This window comes from Enoplosus armatus, chromosome 12 (genome assembly GCF_043641665.1).
Source record: "Enoplosus armatus isolate fEnoArm2 chromosome 12, fEnoArm2.hap1, whole genome shotgun sequence".
NCBI classification, from domain to species: domain Eukaryota; kingdom Metazoa; phylum Chordata; class Actinopteri; order Centrarchiformes; family Enoplosidae; genus Enoplosus; species Enoplosus armatus.
In genome coordinates, this window is record NC_092191.1 from 12,684,112 (window position 1) to 12,704,088 (window position 19,977).

General features: G+C 40.5%; 2 protein-coding genes across 3 annotated transcripts in view; both read right to left on the minus strand.

Annotated features, from left to right (window-relative positions):
* Positions 1-6,832, minus strand: part of slit1a (slit homolog 1a (Drosophila)) — an 83,373-nt gene extending 76,541 nt beyond the window's left edge. For both annotated transcript variants that reach the window (XM_070915430.1, XM_070915428.1), the window contains exon 1: positions 6,687-6,832. In XM_070915430.1, the coding sequence (XP_070771531.1) occupies positions 6,687-6,832 (146 nt within the window). The remainder of the gene's footprint in view (positions 1-6,686) is intronic.
* A 5,610-nt stretch (positions 6,833-12,442) lies between these two features.
* On the minus strand, positions 12,443-19,746 carry LOC139294344 (rho GTPase-activating protein 19-like). The gene is made up of 11 exons (XM_070916203.1): positions 19,700-19,746; positions 19,110-19,363; positions 16,423-16,503; positions 15,669-15,878; positions 15,304-15,530; positions 15,071-15,157; positions 14,367-14,432; positions 13,687-13,917; positions 13,405-13,497; positions 13,123-13,236; positions 12,443-12,571 (listed from the first exon to the last, which is right to left on the minus strand). Exons 1-11 carry the CDS (start codon positions 19,744-19,746, stop codon positions 12,557-12,559), a joined length of 1,425 nt encoding a protein of 474 aa, XP_070772304.1. The 3' UTR covers positions 12,443-12,556.
* Between the last annotated feature and the right edge of the window lie 231 nt (positions 19,747-19,977).

Sequence of the window (19,977 nt, forward strand, 5' to 3'; positions counted from 1 at the left end):
GTCAAAGTTCATTCAGACTGAACTCTACACAAGGCAGATTTTGACTGGAAGTAAATGCATCTCACCCCCTTCCTATTTAAAATTAGACTTAAATTACTTATTAAGGTGCTTATGTTTTGCAGTGCAGTCATTCTGTATCGCTGCTGTCGGCGCCACAGGACCATTTGTCCTGAACAGCTTTAGCCTGGCAGGGAAGACAGAAGCCAGCTGATTGAGGATCAGCGGCACGGTGCTCTCCACTCTCACTCACTGTGGAAACAATCTGATGATCAGAAGCCTGAGGTCATGTACAGCCCAAGCGTGGATGCTCATTAACCACAATCACACAGTGATAACGCTATTTGACCAAAACAGCAAGCACTCTCCCTAATGAATGAACTGAACAGGTTGAGAAGCTGCGGAAGAGTGAAGCATTCCTCCTCCTCCAGACTCTACAACATATGGACATGACAGCCGTGAAACACGCAGGAGAGAATGGGGAAAAAAACAAAGATAGAGTCACTGAGAGACAGCAAGAAGACAGAGCTGCTTTGACAGTGTTGTTAGCTGCCTTAAAGCGACGGTGTGGAGCAGTGTGGTGGAGTGTTGCGAGTAGCCAGGGAGCTGTGAAAAGCTGACGGCCTGTCTGGGAAACGTCAGTGGAGAGATGAGGCCTGGTAAACTAGGAGACTGAGGAGAAAGCGACCTACATACTAGTTGGGCCGACAGGCAGCAGAACCAGGCCGTACCATCCAGGCTCACAACCACCTCCTACTCAAAGATGGAGAGACAGTGAAAGAAAGAGAGAGAGAGAGAGAGAAAGAGAGCGAGAGAAAGAGAGCGAGAGAAAGCAGACCACCATGACCAAAATAACACACTCTTAAACCCAACTGGAACACTTCTATCCACACTGAGAGGTCAGATTTCTGCTCAGTTTGAACAAAACATTCCCTCCCATTGAAATGTGGCTTTCAGACGAGCAGTTAAGGCCCTCAACTGTACATTTTTAGTGTGTGTGTGCGTCAGCAAGCGTCTAAGTGTGCGTGTGTGTGCATAGACGTCTGAGAGTGTTTTCCCAGCTTCTGGGCTCCTTAAGGGCTATTTACAGTTTTCATTCTGCTCAGTCAGGCCTCAGGAGCAAGATTACAGATAGGAAAGGTAAACATCAAGCAGATCCTACACATGCATTGCACAGACACACACACACACACACACACACACACACATATAACACAAACCTTGACCCATGCAGGGTCTCCTGCATCTTGCCTCTCTCATTTTCTAAACAGCTACAGGTAAAAGTCAGGGACCAAAACCCAAGCATCTGTCTTTTGCAGTTTTTACCTGGCCTTCACACTACAACAACAACCTTGACAAGGAGACTCATGATGCTGATGTAAGCAAAAAGTAGACAGATAGCAAGTAAGAGTGGGAGATGGGAAAAAGAAGCCAGGGAAAAGACAAGGCAGGAAAGTAGCACGCAGCCACTTTCTGATCAAACATAGATAACTTATGACTCTCTCTCAGGCTGAAGTGAATCAATTAAACATCTGTTCCAATGTGTGTTACTGCCACAGGCTGGAAAAAGAACACACACTGGGCTGTAGTAGAAGCAGAGACTGAAGGGTCTTTCATGGTTTATACTGTATCTGTAGTTTGTTCAGTGACAGACGCTGAGGTTCTGTTGTGGCTTTGAGTCCCGCATGAAGGCATTTAGGCTGTATGAATATGTACTTTGACTGTAAAGTGTATCATGTGGACAAAACATCTGCTCTGCCACATCTATTATGTTTCAGTTACTCCACACAGAAGACTGAGAAGACGTTTGCCTGACAGATGTGCGCTGATGACTGGTAATTTGATGGATGCTGCATGTGTGCTTGAAACTGTCTGTTGCCCCACCCCCCCATGAGCACACAAATATCTGCATTCCTCCAGCTCTTTTACGAGGATATCTGCGAGCAGATAACGCCACTGCGTAAACAGGGACGATAATGCAATTAAGTGAGTGAATCAAGTTATTGTTTTGGTCATATTTCAAGCAAAAATGCCAAACATTCACTGGTTTCAGCTGCTAAAATGTGAGAATTTAGACTGTTGGTCTGACAAAACAAGAGATTTTGACATTTTATGGACAAAAATATTAATAGATTAATCGAGAAGATAATTGATATATTAATCTATTTTTTTAAGAATTAAGAATGACTTATGCAGAGCGGAGCACCCCAATGTTGCACTGAACACAGCACTGATATGATAAGTGTTCAGACGGATGCAGATCTCAAGCACCCCTTGCATCTGGATTGCTGCCCATAATATCCTCTCAAACTTGTTTCACATCAAAAGCATCTTGAGTAGCGTGAAATGTGGATTATGAAGGCATATCCACAATGTCAGGAGAGTGTTCACTGATGTTCAATTTAACACACACACACACACACACACATCACCCACCCCCTTCACTCTTCATTGCCAGCTTCTTACTGGTTAGCCAGGAGGGTTAAAAGGGAAGATGGACTTCTGAGAGATGAAAGGTGATCCAGGTGGATTCTCCAAATTCAATTTTCATGGTCTGCTGAGATACAGCCACTCTTAGATAGGCATGAAAAGCAATCACACATGTACAATCGCATATATACATGCACACACACATCATATATAAGCATGCCAGACAAGCACAAGTAAAAACAAAAAGTGCATGGATTTGCATTGGTGTTGCGAGGCATTCTTTGACACACACACATCCGATTGATGGGGTCAGTGCGATGAGGGTGTGCGTGTCTCTCATGAGTACAATTTAAACACTTCCATAAAGTAGCTGCACTCATCAGTAGAGCAGGCCAGTGGGTCTGGGGTGGGTTTAGACACACAGCAGCTGGCTTTGATGCTCTGCAGTTTGTCATTACTCTGCTTAGACAAGCAACACGCTTATGGTGCATATATGTAAAATGTAAAATGGTGACTAAATGCATTGACCAGTTGAAAAATCTAAACAGCACAGAGTGCCACAGGAGGAACTACTTTGGTCTACAATATCTATATTACCACATACTTTGTCTGGCAGAGGGCTCACAAGACAGCTCACAAAACACTGAGCTCCAAAGACAGCTATAGCGATGGGGTCCACCTCAGTATTCAGTACAAGAGAAAAGGCCACAGCTGTGTAGCGCAGGCAGTAAATTGAACTGACTGAGTCCCAGGCCTGTAATTTCACAATCCTCTACTGAGCATAAACATTCTCTGAATGATCTTCATTCCAGGCATTATCACTCCTCACGGGATTACCGGCTATGAGGATGGATATATTAGACTGTAAAATAGGACCTGAATGAAATTCAGTCTGCCTCGGGGGTAGACCTATGTTGCCCTTTATAATAAATAACATAATCTTGTTTATTCATGTGTTAGCTTTGTGGTTGAGTTACACGTCTCTTCACTCCTCTGTGCAGTAATCCCTTCATTAGTGATAACCACCTCAGTTACTGTGCCAACCTCGCCTTGAAGGATCTTTTCATCCTGCTCTCGACCCCCACAGCTCCACCCCTCACCCCGCTTCTTTGTCTTTTCCCATCTCGCTCTTTCCACTTTAGTCACATAGCCAGAGTTGGCAGGTAGTGGTGAGGGTGTGTTCAGTCTTGTCAGGGTAAATTATGGATCAGGTGGCCGGTGAGCTGTCAGTTGTACCAGCTCTGTGCTGATGCCAAAAACACGGCAGGCATTCCCTGGCACATGCACACACCTCCCACCTCCGACCCCCAAATACATAAACATGGTTATCGAAGTGAGGGAGCCCCTCATCTTCAACCACCACCAAACCTCATGTGTTTTCATCTAACATTACTTATTCACTGAGCACACGCACGCACATATGGAGGCACATGCTCAAGTTTATGAACAAACACAAGTGAACATCAGATTTATACAGGCATGCACGAAAACAGACACACAAACACACACACACACACACACACACACACACACACACACACACACACACACACATATGGTGTGCAGCCTCCACCTTCCCTATTCTGGAGGAGATCCAACATCCCCCCAAATCTCAGTACAGGGTATTTTCTGGCTCAGAAAATACATCATCAATACATTGGCTTTTTGCAATTAGATGAAGGTACACACACACACACACACACACACACACTCACACACAGAGCTCCTCCCCTTCTGCAAATCAACTCATTCACAGATGAGACACACTTAATCTAAGCAGCCCGGCTGTTAGAGAGATAAAGCAGGGAGAGAGAAGGGCTGCAGGTTTGGTCAATACCTGTCCACCTAAAAGCTCAACTAACAACCTTTACTGTCTGTGTAGTCACTTTCATTTTCTCTCATCGTAACCTGATATCAATGTGATTACCATGTGCTATATTGCCACAGCAGACAAATACAGACAAGGAAAGAGATGGAGAGAGAGGATGGATGCAGAGAGGGAGCAGAGGGGGAGGGAGCGGCCGGTGGCCCGTACGAGGCAGGGTGTGATTTTAATACGTGGAGCTCACAGTCTCATTACAGGCTTCAGTCTGAGGAGCGCAGGGGTCAGACCTGATCCAAACCCACACTGACAAGTGCAAATGGGATTCTGCTGTCTGTCTCAACACCCTCCGTACACACACCCCACCCCACAAACACACACACTTTCTCCCAAAACCAACCCCCTCCTTCTCTAACACACACACTCTATCTCCCAAAAGCATCACCCTGTTTACACAGATATCCATAAACATACAGCAAAGCAGGCTGGCAAAGTGAAGTGCAACCTTTTCTACTTTGTTAGCTTTCTCTAGTCTGCATCTGCTTTCCTTCTCAGCACTAACACTACGCCTCCTCCTCCCATTACAGTCAAGCAAGAACATTTTGCAACATCACACATTTAAATACATTTCTACAAAGCTTAAAGACAAGGGCCAACAACTTCTGGGACAATTCTATAAAAACTTGACTAACTCACTACTCATCTTTGATCCCAGTGGCACATGCACAATTTCATTCACATTAACACACATTTTGAAAAATACATACACATAAATCTAGCAATGCACATGGGACCATCATGAGAGGCAAGGTGGGCTGCGTTGACTTGCACAATCATCTTGATGAATCACTCTATGTAACGGCCCGCAGAAGAGGATAGTCTCTATTGTTGTAGTACCCCCTCAGTGGAAACTGGGTATCTTCCACATGACCTACACACACAGCTAATACATGCACCACCACACACACACACCCAAAAAAAAAAGGCAACGACCCAGGAATAAATTACACATGACCTTTATTACACTTCATGTTTAAAATGCAGCGTCCTGAGTGTGCTAGAAACTAGACGTGCTTGAAAACATCCAGAGATGTTACTGTGATAAAAATGCTGTACATGACCTATGAATGCACAAACAACTTTTAACACAAAAATGCTCTTGAGTGGAGGGGCAGGGTATATTTCTTGTGTGAATGGCCATTCATGTAAAAGGAAACCACAAAATGACCATGTTTCCCCTCTGCTTCAATGTTGAGCCGACATGTGCACATAAGCAACCCGGAAACATGCAGACCGCCAGGCAACAAAAAAAAGGGTGTTCTTAGAAATTAAATATGAAAAGCATAAAATATGTAGCTAGCTCCCACTATGCCAACGCTGCCTCTGACACAGGCTTTCTCTCCTCCGTTCCCACAGCATGTTTTATTCAGGATTGATATTCTAAAAGCTGAAATAGAACAATCTATTTCCACCTTGCACTCCTCACTTCTGATTTACTGATGAATATTTCAGAGGAATGTCAGAAAAGACAGAGAAACTCCACTCTGCAAGCCGGCGTCTGCCTCACCTCTCCCTCCGTCTCCCATCCTGTTTTACAAGACAGCTACGTGATCCTCGTGCAAGACTCACTTAAGTAGCAGATTTGCTTAATTTTCTACATGATTTAACAATTTGTGGAGTGAGTGTTCTGGGGGCATGAGAAGGGGGGAGAGGGGAGTCTTTGGCCCAGGAGTGGAGGAAAGTGAAAAGGGGGGGTGGTAAAGAGAGGCACAGTGCAACACAGACAGGACACAATGGGGGAAGCATATTCCCAAATATAACTAAATCTAAGTTAACCACAGACCAGACAGCAAATCTGGTTCTGTCTCACAATCATTTAAGATTTAAACTTTAAGTCAAACTTTACTTTTTAATCTCTAAATTTATGTCACATTAAAAAGTTGAGCAAAAATTTGCTTTCAGGATTTAGAAAAAAATACAAAATAAATGCAGCAAGCATAAACAAGCAGGTAAGTAAATTATGGACACATGTGAAAGGCACACATCTGCTCCTGCTCTTTCCAGTCCCTCATGCCTATTTATACCTGACTGGAATGCCAGTGACTGACTGACTGACACATATACACACACACACGCGCACGCACACACACACACCCACACACACACACACACACACACACACACACACACACACACACACACACACACACACACACACACGCATGCATACAGTTTTACAGCCAGGGCTATTGTTCTCCTTCAGTCTAAACAAAGTCATGTGCACCACTATAATATATTCAGGCATTACAATAAAATACAATATAGCAACGAAAAAGGAGAGAAACAGTAAGAAAAGAAGACAGAGGGACACCGTCAGGGAGTTTCTCTATCACACACACACACACACACAAGGAGCTAGAGTACAGATGGTACTCACAGTCTTTCAGTGTTGCGGGGGATATTCCTTGGCATGGTCCTGAGACCCAGTCCATGGCAGTCTACTGTGGTGCCACTGCAGGTACACAGGGCTGGGCAGGCACTGGCATTGCCCATGAGCAGAGCAGAGAGCATCACCACCCACATCCAGAGCGGCTGCCCGGCCAGCCTGCCCATGCCTGCCCCAAAACAGCTACCTCTAACGGGCATATTCACCACCACTGCAGCCAGCTCTTCTTCAGCAAACCCCTACTTCTCTCTGTCCACCTTTGTCTCTCTGCTTCTCTGCAAAAAAAACAGGACCTGCTACACCTCGCAAGTCCTCTAATTCTATATTTGTGGTGAATATAAATACAAGACAAAACTATAACAAATGCCACTATTTTCCTCTTAGCTGTGGAGCAAAGAAAATCCTTTTTGTTCTTCTAGATTTCTTTTGATGTAGGTATGATATCCACCACAGTTTGCTGATGTAAAAAAAAAGCTGTTTTCTTTCTCTTATTTTTCTCCTTGCAAACTCTTCTCCTCTCTTGTCTTTGTGGAGTTGCTGAGCTCTGGTCTGCACACGTCTGCGTCTCTGTCCTCCTCTCACTCAGTCCCGCTCTGCTCTGCTCGCCTGAAGAGAGAGGGAATAGGGAAAGAGCAGAAAGAAAAAAAAGCCTGTCTCTCTCTCTCTCTCTCTCTCTCTTGCATACACACACATACACACACCAGTCATCCATCACAAGGATCTACAAATAGCAGAGCCCCCGACTCCACCCCTACCCCCCCTCTCCTCCCCCACACCTCTCCCTCCTCACACAACACCCCCCACCCCCCCAGAACCCTGCCTGAACTCACTCTCATTCTTGAGATCCCTCTTTCATTCTCTTGAGTCTATTCACAATACAAATCTACTCCAAGTATCTTTCTTTTTCTATTTTTTTCAATCACTCCACTCCTTCTTTTCTCTCAGGTTTGCCTCCAGGCGAACCCCTAGAGAGAGACCTAACCTGCATGACACTGCATAACCCCTGCCCGAAGGGAGAGGCTGTGGGGAAACTGGGCTGTGTGTGTGTGTGTGTGTGTGAATGCGTACATGTAACGTAGGAGAATCCACAGGGGAAGAGAGGAATCAACACCTCAGTCCTAGGAGGCAAAAAGCTGGAATAAATAATCTGTAAATGTGGGTTTTAACATGTATATCAAGTGTGGCCACACAGACAGAAGCTGCAGCAGGGAACTGCGGTGGAAAAGCGCGCACACACACACACACACACACACACACACACACACAGACATACAAATACTCATGAAGGCAAACCACAGCCATAAAAAGTAAGTCAACACTATATTTTAAGATTAGCATAGGCACAGGAACAGAGATTATATCCTAATATATACAAATGAAAAGACAAACAGCTACACTCACAACCTGCTCTGTTATTTGGATTTATGGGAGTAACTGGCACACAATCCCTCTCTTAATGCCAGGACCATCCATTCCCTGAAGCAGACTCAAAGCTTAAAAACATAAACTGGACTCTGTTGAGAAGGGAAACTTGAATGATAAGCAGCGTCTGCGGGCCATTATTTACTTTAAAGGAATTCTTAATAAATATTATTTTGCAAAGGTTGACGTTTAGTTAAAACAGTGGATATATTAGAGTCCAGCCGCTGTTGACAGTGTAATTGTAGCTTTCAGGAAACTTTTCCAAATGCATATTGATTTGCAGTTCGTGGAATTGCAAATTAGTATTCTGGATGTGGGTAGGAAACAGACCTCTTTCTTTTATGAGTTTCACTCCAAAGTGCATTGTTCACAGTTATCCGCACAATAAAACAAATGGTGACACTTTAAAATAAGGTACAGAAAACTGAGAGAGAAGTTAACAAGGAAAAAGAGCAACAACAAGCACTTCTTCTATAACTGTCCCTGCAGCTGACCTTTTTATTGACCCAATGTAATGATTAGATCCTAGATATCTGTAATGAAGCACTCTTGATTAATGCTGAATCAGCTGCTAAATGGCATAAAAACAATAAGTAATACTTAGGCTGCTATTCCTATTATACATGAATATTAGTTACAAGTTTTAAGCCCACTCATTTAAGGCGATGCTTTATTTTACATGGTGGTTATTGGTTTAGTGCCATTTAACACCTGATTCAGCATTAATCAAGAATAACTCATTAGGCGCTCATGTAGAGATTCACAGATATCCAGAAACTAATTATACACTAGCTCGTAAATTGATTTGCATAGGATGTCAGTTTTATTTTTTGTTTTTGTACAACTTACGATATAATTCTTTATTCAGAGTTAGTCAGGAACAACTGCTTCTATTCATTGATTAGCAGTTAGTTCCTGCTTGGTAACTACTCACCATTTTTAAAAACTAAAAGTAACTAAAAGTTTGCTAAAAATAAAGTACCATGACTGTGCTTGGCTCAGCTCGATCCACTTGGTCTCTGGTCCAGTTCTACAGAGGGCTTTGCTCCGGGGTGGATCCCTCCCAACATAAACATCAGCACAATGACATAGACCTAAGAACCCCATTCACTTTAACTAACAAAGGCAGAAGGAGAAAAGGGGAAACAGGCAGGGGAGATGCAAGCAGAAACATTTGAGTTTGTATGCATCTGTCTGCTTTGTTGCTTGACCACGTGCATATGTATATACGTGCACACGCAGGTGTACACGCGTCTGGAAAAAAAGCCCCATCTGTCCCGGTAAAAGTGTCAGTGTAGCTCTTCCTTCTATGAATGGCTAATTAAAGAGGAGACGGTGGTGTTTAGTGGTAATGGTGGGGGGATGCACACAAATACACAACAGGAATTATTCTGCTGCTCTCAAAGCTGTGGGAGGCAGCAATTTACAATTAGTCAGGGAGAGGAGAGTTTGCAAAACATAAGACCTCAGATGAGGAGCTAACTGCAATTGATGTGGAATAAGACCCAATTTAAAAATTCACAGTATTCTTGAAGCCTGTGGAGTTCAATAAATATTTCCCGACAGCTTGTACCCAAAGTTAGAAATCAAAGAACCAAACTTTCATCAACACAAATCTGGCAGCAGCTCGTGGCTGAACAGAGGAATGAATCCGTTAGCTCCTGTGTGCTTGACTTAGAAAACTGAAACCTGCTCGATAGAGAGAGAAAATAGAAAGAAACCAAATTCAGCATCCAGAAAATTCCACAGCATACTTCAAGTTATTTGTATTTCACTCTCAGAAGAGCTGTGCCTCAGAGAAAAGGAAAGAAAAGTCTCTCTACTGCCATGTTGAAAAAAGCACAAAACTATGCCGGATTTTAACCTTGAATTGAATTGACCTGTTACTGGTATTTCACTATCTGTAGTTCTAGACAGAATTAGCTCCCTCTGAAAGGTCTTTTAGTGCATACATTTAAAGCAAAATCACATCCACTCATCATATATGCTTGTGGGTTTTTGTGCACACCAGATAATGTAAAGTTGATTACACTATGCCTGACTCATTTTACAGTCATCATGCTCATTCTGGAGAAGGAATGCTAAATAAAACCCCTGTGGAGTTTTGGCTGTAAAACAATACTATTCCTATCATGGAAGCTGTCTGTTGTATATTTACAGAACATGAGAAAAAGCAGGCCCATTCTCACGGATGTTTACAACATATACTTACAATACCAAACATGCATTGACATGGACACCATAATGACACACTGAGACATTCCTCCTATTGTGGAGAGCTGCCTTCACTCTTACTATCCACCCACTCACCCTCCAACTCCATAAAATAGCTTCAATTTGGGCAAATCATTTACTGCAAACAGCAACAATTTCCCTTTGATGGCCTTCTGGGTATTTCTTTTCATTATTGTGGGTCATATTTAGCCTAGAACAGATTTTTGTATTTGGCATCTCTGTACATTTCAGCACATATGTTTTCACATTTGTTTAATTTGAATTTGTTTTGCTTTCTGCCTGCTGGACATTAGGTCATGTACTGTTAAAGTTGGGATAGGTCAAAGATAAAAGGATAGAAAAGCATAAAAAAACATTTATTGTCATATATATTGTATAAACAAATGGTTGTCGTTTTTTTTCTTATTTTATTAAATATTGAGCGTTCACATATGCACTTATTTAGGTTATTAACAGGACAGAAGTAGTTGATGAGCAGCTTTTTTTCCCTACTGACTTGTCTTTAACAATTGTCTCTATTTCAACTGGATCGAGGGACACTGAGCTGTTGTAGCTGACTAAATTATTTGCAACTAGACAGCATCACCTTGTGGCTGCAAGTAAAACAGCATCACAGCGGCAGATAGCAACATTTCTCAAATTTCCAGTGGGGGACAAAGAAATGAATACCATACATGGCGTCATTTGGGAAAATTGGCAAAACAAGGAAAGGTTCATAATCATGTCTACAGCCCCAAAAAAACAAAAAAAAAAGACAAACACAGAATGCAGCTTGTTGTCTTTTAATTACAGTGAGGTGCTCAGCTTCACAGTAGCATCAATATCATCAGTTTACATGGTCAATTCAGTTGAACATGCAGAAATTATCACATTATAGTTCACTTGTAACAGCTTGGCAGAGTGACCACTGAACTGGAAACTGCGACTGAAAGAGTAAGACAACAAGGAGGCTTTAAAAGTGGCAGTGGCTCAAACTCTCCCAGAAAGCACCTGGGTTAACAACCACAATGCAAGTCGAACAACAGATTCATCTTCTCTTGTATTCATTCTCCTAACCAAATTTAAAAAAAGGTAAAAAAAATAGGCAATAAAATTTAAAAAGCAATAAAAATTCTTGCACTAAAAAGCTGAATAAATGTAAAAATACAAATGCATATAAAGCTATAAAGCAGTTTACAATGTTGCATAAAAATCAAAACTGGCCTGAGAAAAACTACAATATAACATAAAACCAAGACGTAGTTTAAAGTAGCAGTAGTTTAAAGTATCACAGTGTTGACACCCAAGATTTGAGCTAAAGTGGAAACAAAGAATATTTATATAAATTTACACGAGCTGATCATTTGGCCTTTAACTCAGTATCTCTCATCCTCCATTTTTCTTTCTCTTTTAGTTTTGAATGAATTATTTATAGAAATTTCAGCTTACTCTTAAAGCTATAGGGAATTCTATGGAAAAAAATGAAAAAATCTTAATGTTAAATAAAAATGGCATTACACAGTAAAATAAGATATATTCACTTTAAGGCACATACCTGAATCCCCCACTTTTCTAATGAAAGTCTTGAACGATCTGCATTGACCATGTGAGTCTAACTCAACTTTTCTCAATTTTAACATTTAAATAGAGAGGACTGCACGTCACATTTTATCAACACATCTGATGTACTGGATTGCAAGACTTGAAACATCCAGATGACCAATAAAAAATAAATTACAATTACGTTTGCAAATTAAATAAACACGTTTCAGTCGATGATAAAGCTAAATACCCACAAATTCACTGCTGTAAATATATGTCACTTGCTTCCTGCAGAACATCATGAATGAACAAGAAACTCCTGTAGACTGGGTAAGACAACTAGTGAATTGCACTGACTTAAAATAAAGCATGGAACAACCTCACTGTTGTCCATTAACTTCTTTTATGTCCCTTAAGTAAAACTTACTAGACTAAGAGGCTAGGACTAGGCTAAGAAATTCTGGTGATTTCCTTGCTTTCTTACTAACCTTTGAGACTTAAACATTACTTTTTGAGAAGATAAAACAGCTGAGCAGATCTAAACATGGTGTCAAAACAAAGATGTACAGTGCATTACACTGTTTAGTTTGTCTTGACGCCTCAAGAAGATCCTTTAGTACCCCTAACATAACAGTCAGACTGATGTTTCCTTAGTTGTGAAGAGCACATTCTTTTAAAGACGATTAATCCTGAACAAGCTGAGGAGAGAGAGGGAGAAAAAAAGATAAGGTCATTTTTAATCCTTTCAGCAGAGTACAACAGGCATCATTAGCAATGTAAGCACTGTTGAGTCAAAGTGAGGCCAGGCTTGCCTGTGGTGAACCACAGACAAACTCCTTCAGCACAGTCATGAGGAAAAGTACTTGTCACTAGTTGATGACAGTTTTAGGAGGGAATCGTGCTGTCCCACAATTTAAATGTGACATTTTAATTGGTTTGGTTTAAATAAAAGTGAATTACTACTTGAGTAATTCTCCATACATGTACATCCTCATCATCAGAGGGAAATATGATAGACAATTTCATCGTTTTCAAACATTTAGAATTTTTCATTTAAAGTAATTTAAAATTTAAAATATCAGTAGTATTCAAAGTCATCCTGACTTTGTATTGTCAGCATGTATCCACAGGTGATGATGTTTTCTAATACTGACGATTTGATAGCTCTGTTACATAAGGCGCAGGTCGTCATGCTGAGACTTGTTTCATAAAATGTGTTTGCTTTGTGGTGTAACAATTCAATACTTACTCCTCCGCAGTTGGTGTTTTCTCTTCCTTGGCCATCAATTGAACCGCTGGGTAGAGGACTCTGCAGTCTGCTGTTTTCTTTCTCTGTTAACACCTGGCTTCCCAACACCTTCCTCTGTTTTGTGACAAAAAGTCATTTTTAGTGGGTAGTGCTGTATTAAAGATACCCTGTAGATTTTTCATTGTAAACAAAAATGTTTTTCTTTTTCATTTTCTCAAAAATAAGAACAAAATGGTATGGAGGTTGAAAAGTGAAGGTTATTGGTAATAACTGTCAACAAACCTTGATAATTCCACCTAAAGAACGTGAACGCCAATGTTTCCTGCTGAATGGTGTCCGAGAGTCAGCCGAAGGTGTCAAAGGCTGCTTTTCAAACTACACAAAACAAAAACAAATGTAGGTGCTGGAGTGCAAGTACACTACTCACAAAAAGTTAGTCATTCCTCATTTCTGCTCAATGTGAATCGACTTCATGTGAAAGCTGAATATCCCTAACTTTTTGTGAGTAGTGTAGTTTATCTGTATGTTCTTTCTCCTCACAATGAGCACGCTGGCCTACCGTACCTGTCTGATGAGTTTCTTCTTCTTGGCAGACTCGGGCAAGTTGTTGACCTGCTGGTATAGCTCCCTGAGAGCAGATTCAGTATAACTGCGAGTCTCAGATGACTTGATGGTGCAGGTGCTGCTGACCTCATCGCCAGTTGTTCTCATGGAAGGAGAAGGGGAGGCTCCGCAGACAGCTGTCACCGCAGACACAGGCCCATCTTTAGTCCCAGAACAGAGTGTCAAGTCATCCTAGAAAGGTCGGAGATAACATGCGACCAGATATTTTAATCTGTTGTTATCTCACTGAAACCACAAACTCTTTTCAAAAGACATGAACACAAGAAAATGTGCACAACTGCACAACGTCACACAACAACGCAAACATGTGAACAAGAAATAGCTTTAAAATCTGAATACTAATAACACACAGTATTCAGAGGTTTTATTTCAACATACTTTGAAAATCATTCTATTAAGTGCCCAGTAGCAGATACCAGTCTCTCCAGGTTCTGTGTTTAAACATGACATACCTAAAATTAATCAGACACTGAAGCTACTGGATTCCAAAGTTAGTGAAGAAAAAAATAAGTGTGAGAGGTTTGAAAATACCTTTACAGATAAACGACATGCATTGCTAACACACTCTTTTCATTAAGATTAATTTAGTTAGAAATAGCAAAAAGAACAAAAACACCAACCTTTGATTGAAGAGTTTTTGATCCTGTGAAGTATAAGCGGGTATATTCTTTGACGTATGCAGGTGCCTTCAATAAAAGTAAACACATAAATTAAATCCTCTGATGAAAGATCATTCTGAAGAATTAATCTAGTGTGCCATGGATTCATATGGTTGCTATTTAGAAATTTAACATAAAGCATGGTGTATTAAAGCTGCCAATGTTCAAATGTGTGTCAAACATAGCAGGTAAACCATGCCTGCTATAATACATCAATATATATTAATGTGAATGTGAATGAAGAAATATAAGTCAGTCGTAAGGATCTAAAAGGCTGCTGAGACACTTTTAAAAACAAATAACTTTTATTAATTTACCTTTCACATGTAAATTCTGTATTCTTTCTCCTTACCCTGTTTGCATTTCTGGTAACCCTGGCAACAACAACACCACAATTCGAAGCAGAGAAAACACTTCAACTAATAGAGGAAACATCATCATCTCAAACAACTATTGAAATATTACAAAGGCCTGCCTGTGTTTTGTTTTGACATGAAAGTATAGTTTAGTACAGAATACAGACAACCTCAACAGACACAATCACACCTCATGTTGATGTTCCTATCGGACAGAGAAAAGCAACAACAGAGAAAAACGTGTTTTGAGTGTGTACATAGTTTATAAGCCAAAACACAGTTACAGAATAAGAGAAACAGGCTGCTTACCTTGAACAGTTTTTGTGAGTGCCTGATGAGGAATGCTACACCATTATTCAGTTTCTCAATGTTTCCCTGCAGATCACTTGCCATAACCTGTAGCAAAAAAATACACAAAAAACATTAAGCCTAACAAATACAAGAAAACTGTTGCAGTTGTGGTTCACCTAACCGCAAACATAGTGGAGATAGTTGTAACATACTCAGAAAAGTAGGGAAAAAAATGAATCTAAGGTCCTCACATTTTTGGGCCAGATGATGTGTGGAGCAAACATTGTGGCTAGATTGATAGCAGACATCTTGTTGATGTGCTGATTGCGAGCGGTGTGGTACAGCAGGTCCAGCAGCAACTTCAACAGGCTGCGGTTGGCTGGTGGGAGCAGCATAAATAGCAGCTGAAATGCCTCAATCTGGCGTTCCTTGTCGGGCACATTCGTCTTATCCCCCCCATCATCAAAGCGAGTCAGCTCTGGAGACAGCAGATGAGAGAATTATTACAAAAGAGCAAGGGGGTCACTACTATTTTCTGTTCTTGACTTTACATTGATCTGAATATTATTTAATCTTGAGCTATGACAAGGAACTGTGTATGAGTCAACCAACACACCTCCAATCTTCAGGTGAGCATGATAGTGTCTGTGCGTGAGCAGAGGCTCTGGCAGCTCTCCCAGGTAGGCTTTGAGCAATGTTGCCGCATCATTGGGGTGGAAGTCGCCTGTCTCTAGATCTATCTCTGCCCCACCATTCAGCATCTCCCTCAGGGCTGCCTGCCTTAGGCTGTGGCCTGGCACACGGAACAACCCCTCCACATGAAGGTCTGAGGGGTGGGAGAGAAAGATGTAGAGAGACAGCCAAAGACGAGAAGTAAAAGAGAGATATGGTGTGTAGGCGGGTAGACACAGAGTGAAGGAGACATGGGGAGACAAAGACACAGAAGTGAGAGCAAGACAGAGTGAATGAAATGGAGGGAGGGAGACAGCAGGAGCAAAGTGCTTTCAGATAAATAAATTATTCACCCAAGCATTTGCTCCCAGTGTCCACTTTCAGGGAATGACATCACCGCTTTCAAGAAATAAACCATGACCTCATGCTAATTCAGTGCTCTCCAGCTACATTAAAGAACAGAAAGAGTTAGGATGTATCCTTGATCGTTAACAAATCCAATTCTTTTCCAAGTTTAAGATACAGGCTGATCAAGCAATTTGACTGGCAACCTGACACAATTACTGTCATGGTTAGGGATTTGTCTACTTCTGAGGTCACGAATGCAAAATGCATGTAGTCATGATATCATGAACTGCTTTGGGTCAAAGTGTCCTCCACAGGGCAGAAGTTATGCATGTATATGATGTGGTACTCACTTTTACTCAGGTACTCAATGAGCTGATAGATCTGTGCTATTCCTTCTTCAGTTAACGGTGCACCAAAAACCACTCCTTTGTCTGAAAGGCATCAAGTGACACGGTGAGATCTGTCACATGGACCTGCTGCTACTTGTTACATAATATACAACAGCAGAAAGCCATATTACCTACAAATAAGGCAACTTAAATAAATACAATAACAAAACAGGTGTAGTCTGCAGAGGGTTTGTGTAGAGACTGAAAATAACCATTACTTTAATTATTAATGAATCTGTCGATTAACCAGAAATGATTTGTCGATGAATTGATTAGTCAATCAATAAAAAAAAAAAACTACTGGGCAACTATTGTGACAATCAATTAATAGTTTAAGTAATTTTTCACGTAAAAATCCCAAATATTTCCCTTGTTCCTGTTTCTAAATTATGAAGATTAGCTGCTTCTCCAGCTATGTGATATTAAACTGAATATCTTTAGATTTTGGACAATTTGTTTACAGTTTGGCTTTAGGAAATTGTGATTGGCATTTTTCAGTATTTTCTGTCATTTTATAGACCAAAAAATAAGCAAGAAAATAATCAGCAGATAAATCAAATATATTTGGGTTATGGACTTCACAATTATATTATGTAAACTCAGTTGCCAGTTTACAATACAACTACAATACAAGAGTCCCAAAATAAATCCTACATATCATATCTATATCCATGTAATATACAGTGCTTAACAAATTTATTGGACCACATTTCATAAAAACGAGAAAACAAAAATATTTTAGAAATCTGTCAAAAACTTGTTTCAAACTAAAAATTGTATTGTTATTTATTAGGCAAATAACAAACTGGAACAACTAAATAGTCCTTATTCACATATATTAACCAAAAATCTTAATGTTTTGTATGACCTCCTTTGGCCCTGATAACAGCTTGCATTCTTGCTGGCATTGTTTTTATGTACTTTGACAGTCTCTTTGTTACTGAGTTCCAAATAGTTTGTAGCTGTTCCAAGAGACTTGCTTTGGATGAAACTTTTGTGCGATCTATTTTTGAATTCAATAAATCCCAGATCTGTTCAACAGGATTCAAGTCTGGACTTTGACTTGGCCAGTCCATCAGTTCCAGTACTCCAGATTCCCTTTTCTTGGTCAAGTAGTCTCTGCACAGCTTTGCAGCATGCTTGGGGTCATTGTCTTCTTGGTATATGAACCCACGACCAATCAGGTTCAATCCAGAAGGGATTCCATGATGCACCAAGATGTTGTGGTAGACCTTCTTGTTCATGATACCGTTGATTTTAACTAATTTGCCCATGCCGTTTCCACAAATGGAAACAAATATTAAGCACTGTATATTACATGAATATACCATAATGGAATCTCCACCGTATTTCACTGTGGGTGCAATGCATCTAGCATCGAAACGTTCTCCAGCTTTTCTGCGGACATAAACACGACGATGCTGACCGAAGAGTTCAAACTTGGACTTGTCCGTCCAGAATACCTTCTTCCAGTCATCTACAGTCCAGTGTTTGTGCTCCCTGGCAAATTTCAGGCGTTTTTGGATGTTTGCAGGCCTCAATAATGGCTCAGATTCTGATCTAGAAGCATTAATCTCTGCCTGAAGATCAGCAGTGGTCTTCCTTCTGTCTCTAGTACTTAAAATCTTGAGGTGCCTGACATCTGCTTCAGTTAGCTTTCGTTTTCGGCCTCTTCCTTGACGCATTTTGTAAGTACCAGTCTCTACAATCGAGTCCACGGCATACTTGACCACACTGTGAGAACACTTTATGTCTTGCCCTATTTGTCTCAAAGACCATCCAGAATCATGAAGTGCTTTAATTTGGACTCTTTCTTTCTCAGTGAGTTCCCTACGGAATTTCAAACTGAATTTACGTTTTTATACCCAAATTTGAGCCAGCACACTGGAATTCTCTGAGAAGTCAGAAATTAATCAAGAATAACATACAACCACTAAAACAAAATGCAGGAATGCAAGTAAATAACTCTAATTTGGCATCTCAATCAAAAAATAATAATGTGCGTTACTATTTTTTTCAGCTTTTTTGTAAAACAGTAAATTTGAAAATTCATTGATAACAACAATAATTATATTTTAGCATTAAAGATATCATTTTGATTAAAGAGCTTGCACATACTGGTGGATTAACCATTACAGAAACATAAAAAAATATTTTGGTAATGAGCAATACTGTTAATTTAGGGCAGCGGTGGCAAACACCTTACACTGGGTGGTGGTCTAATAAATTTGTTAAGCACTGTATATATATTATAGACAGATAGCAGGAAACCCTCCCATTTGCAAGAGCAGGAAACATTAAGTGTTTGATATTTTTCTTTATTAAAATTACTGAAACCAATAATTAACTATAGATTATGTTGTTCCTTTACTATTTTATAATGTATTCATTTTCTGTTTGATTAATTGGTTAATCGATTAATCATTTCAGCAATAGTGGAGATAAATGCATTGCAAGTCTGCCAAAGTCTTAATTAATGAGCTTAATGAGGTGCTGTACTGTGACGTCTGTGGATAAATGAACAGTAGTTCTTTTCTAGGTTATTTACCCTTTCTAATGCAATAACATATAAAAATGTTTTAGACAAATATTTGTCTAAAACAGCGTTTCAAAGACTGTAAACACACTAATGGCTCTGTTTGCCTAACCTTTCCGTTTCAGGAAGTTGAAGGAGCGTAGAAAGCCACTGGCGGAGGGCACCCTAAGCTCAGACTCTCCGGTGAGCTGGGAAAACTCATCCCCTGGAAGGTCTATGAGTCGAGTGATATTGCTCAGTATCAAATCCGTGAAGGCCTGTGGATGCTCATATCTCAGCCTCTCCACAAAGAAGTCTGGGTTAAAAATCACAGGCTGGCTTGCGTTTGGCTTTTCGTGGCTGATAAACACACTGCATTTTGTTCCCCTGTTAAAGAGAAACACAGAGGCTTGGTTGTGGTTCATCTTGAGGCACAGTGGAAGAGTAAAGCTTCGACGTGGTACCTAAAATTCAGCAGTTAAAACAGAAGGTGGCCGATATGTAGCATTCATTAGCGGATTAAAGTTATCTAATGTTAGCTTAACAAATTGTTGCTAGGTTAGCTACGTTGGCTAACGCTAGCACGTCTGTTAATAAATTACAATAAAGAGTCGTTTAAAACAACAGATATTTTAAGAGTACTAATCATGCAGGAAACATACACGTTATATCGTAGTTTTGTAATATTTTCATTTGACGACATACTAAACGAAAAGTTGGTACCTTCTGTTCAGTTTGTGTTTGTTTTGGGGATCCTTTTCAGCCGCCATCTTCGTTTTGAATCTTCCGCTGTTTCATCTTTAGTCACGCCCACGGCGCTGTGATTGGCTGGAATATTAACGTCAAGACGGCTGAACTGTCGGGAGGGGCGATATTCCTCGTACACTACTATGCACATACCTGTACCAATATGTTTGTGTACCAAAAAAAGGGAAATGTTGGTATCAGGAACAAAAAAACTGTAATTAAAAGGACGGACCAGTCTTCACTTTTGTCAAACA

Bases quoted from the DNA above. Each gene is read 5' to 3' on its own strand.
- LOC139294344 (XM_070916203.1), bottom strand. From the start codon at position 19,746: ATGGCGGCTGAAAAGGATCCCCAAAACAAACACAAACTGAACAGAAG. The intron at 19,364-19,699 runs GTACCAACTTTT...TCTCTTTAACAG, and splicing joins AAACACAAACTGAACAGAAG to GGGAACAAAATGCAGTGTGT. The intron at 15,879-16,422 runs GTGAGTACCACA...CCCACCCCTCAG, and splicing joins CATTGAGTACCTGAGTAAAA to ACCTTCATGTGGAGGGGTTG.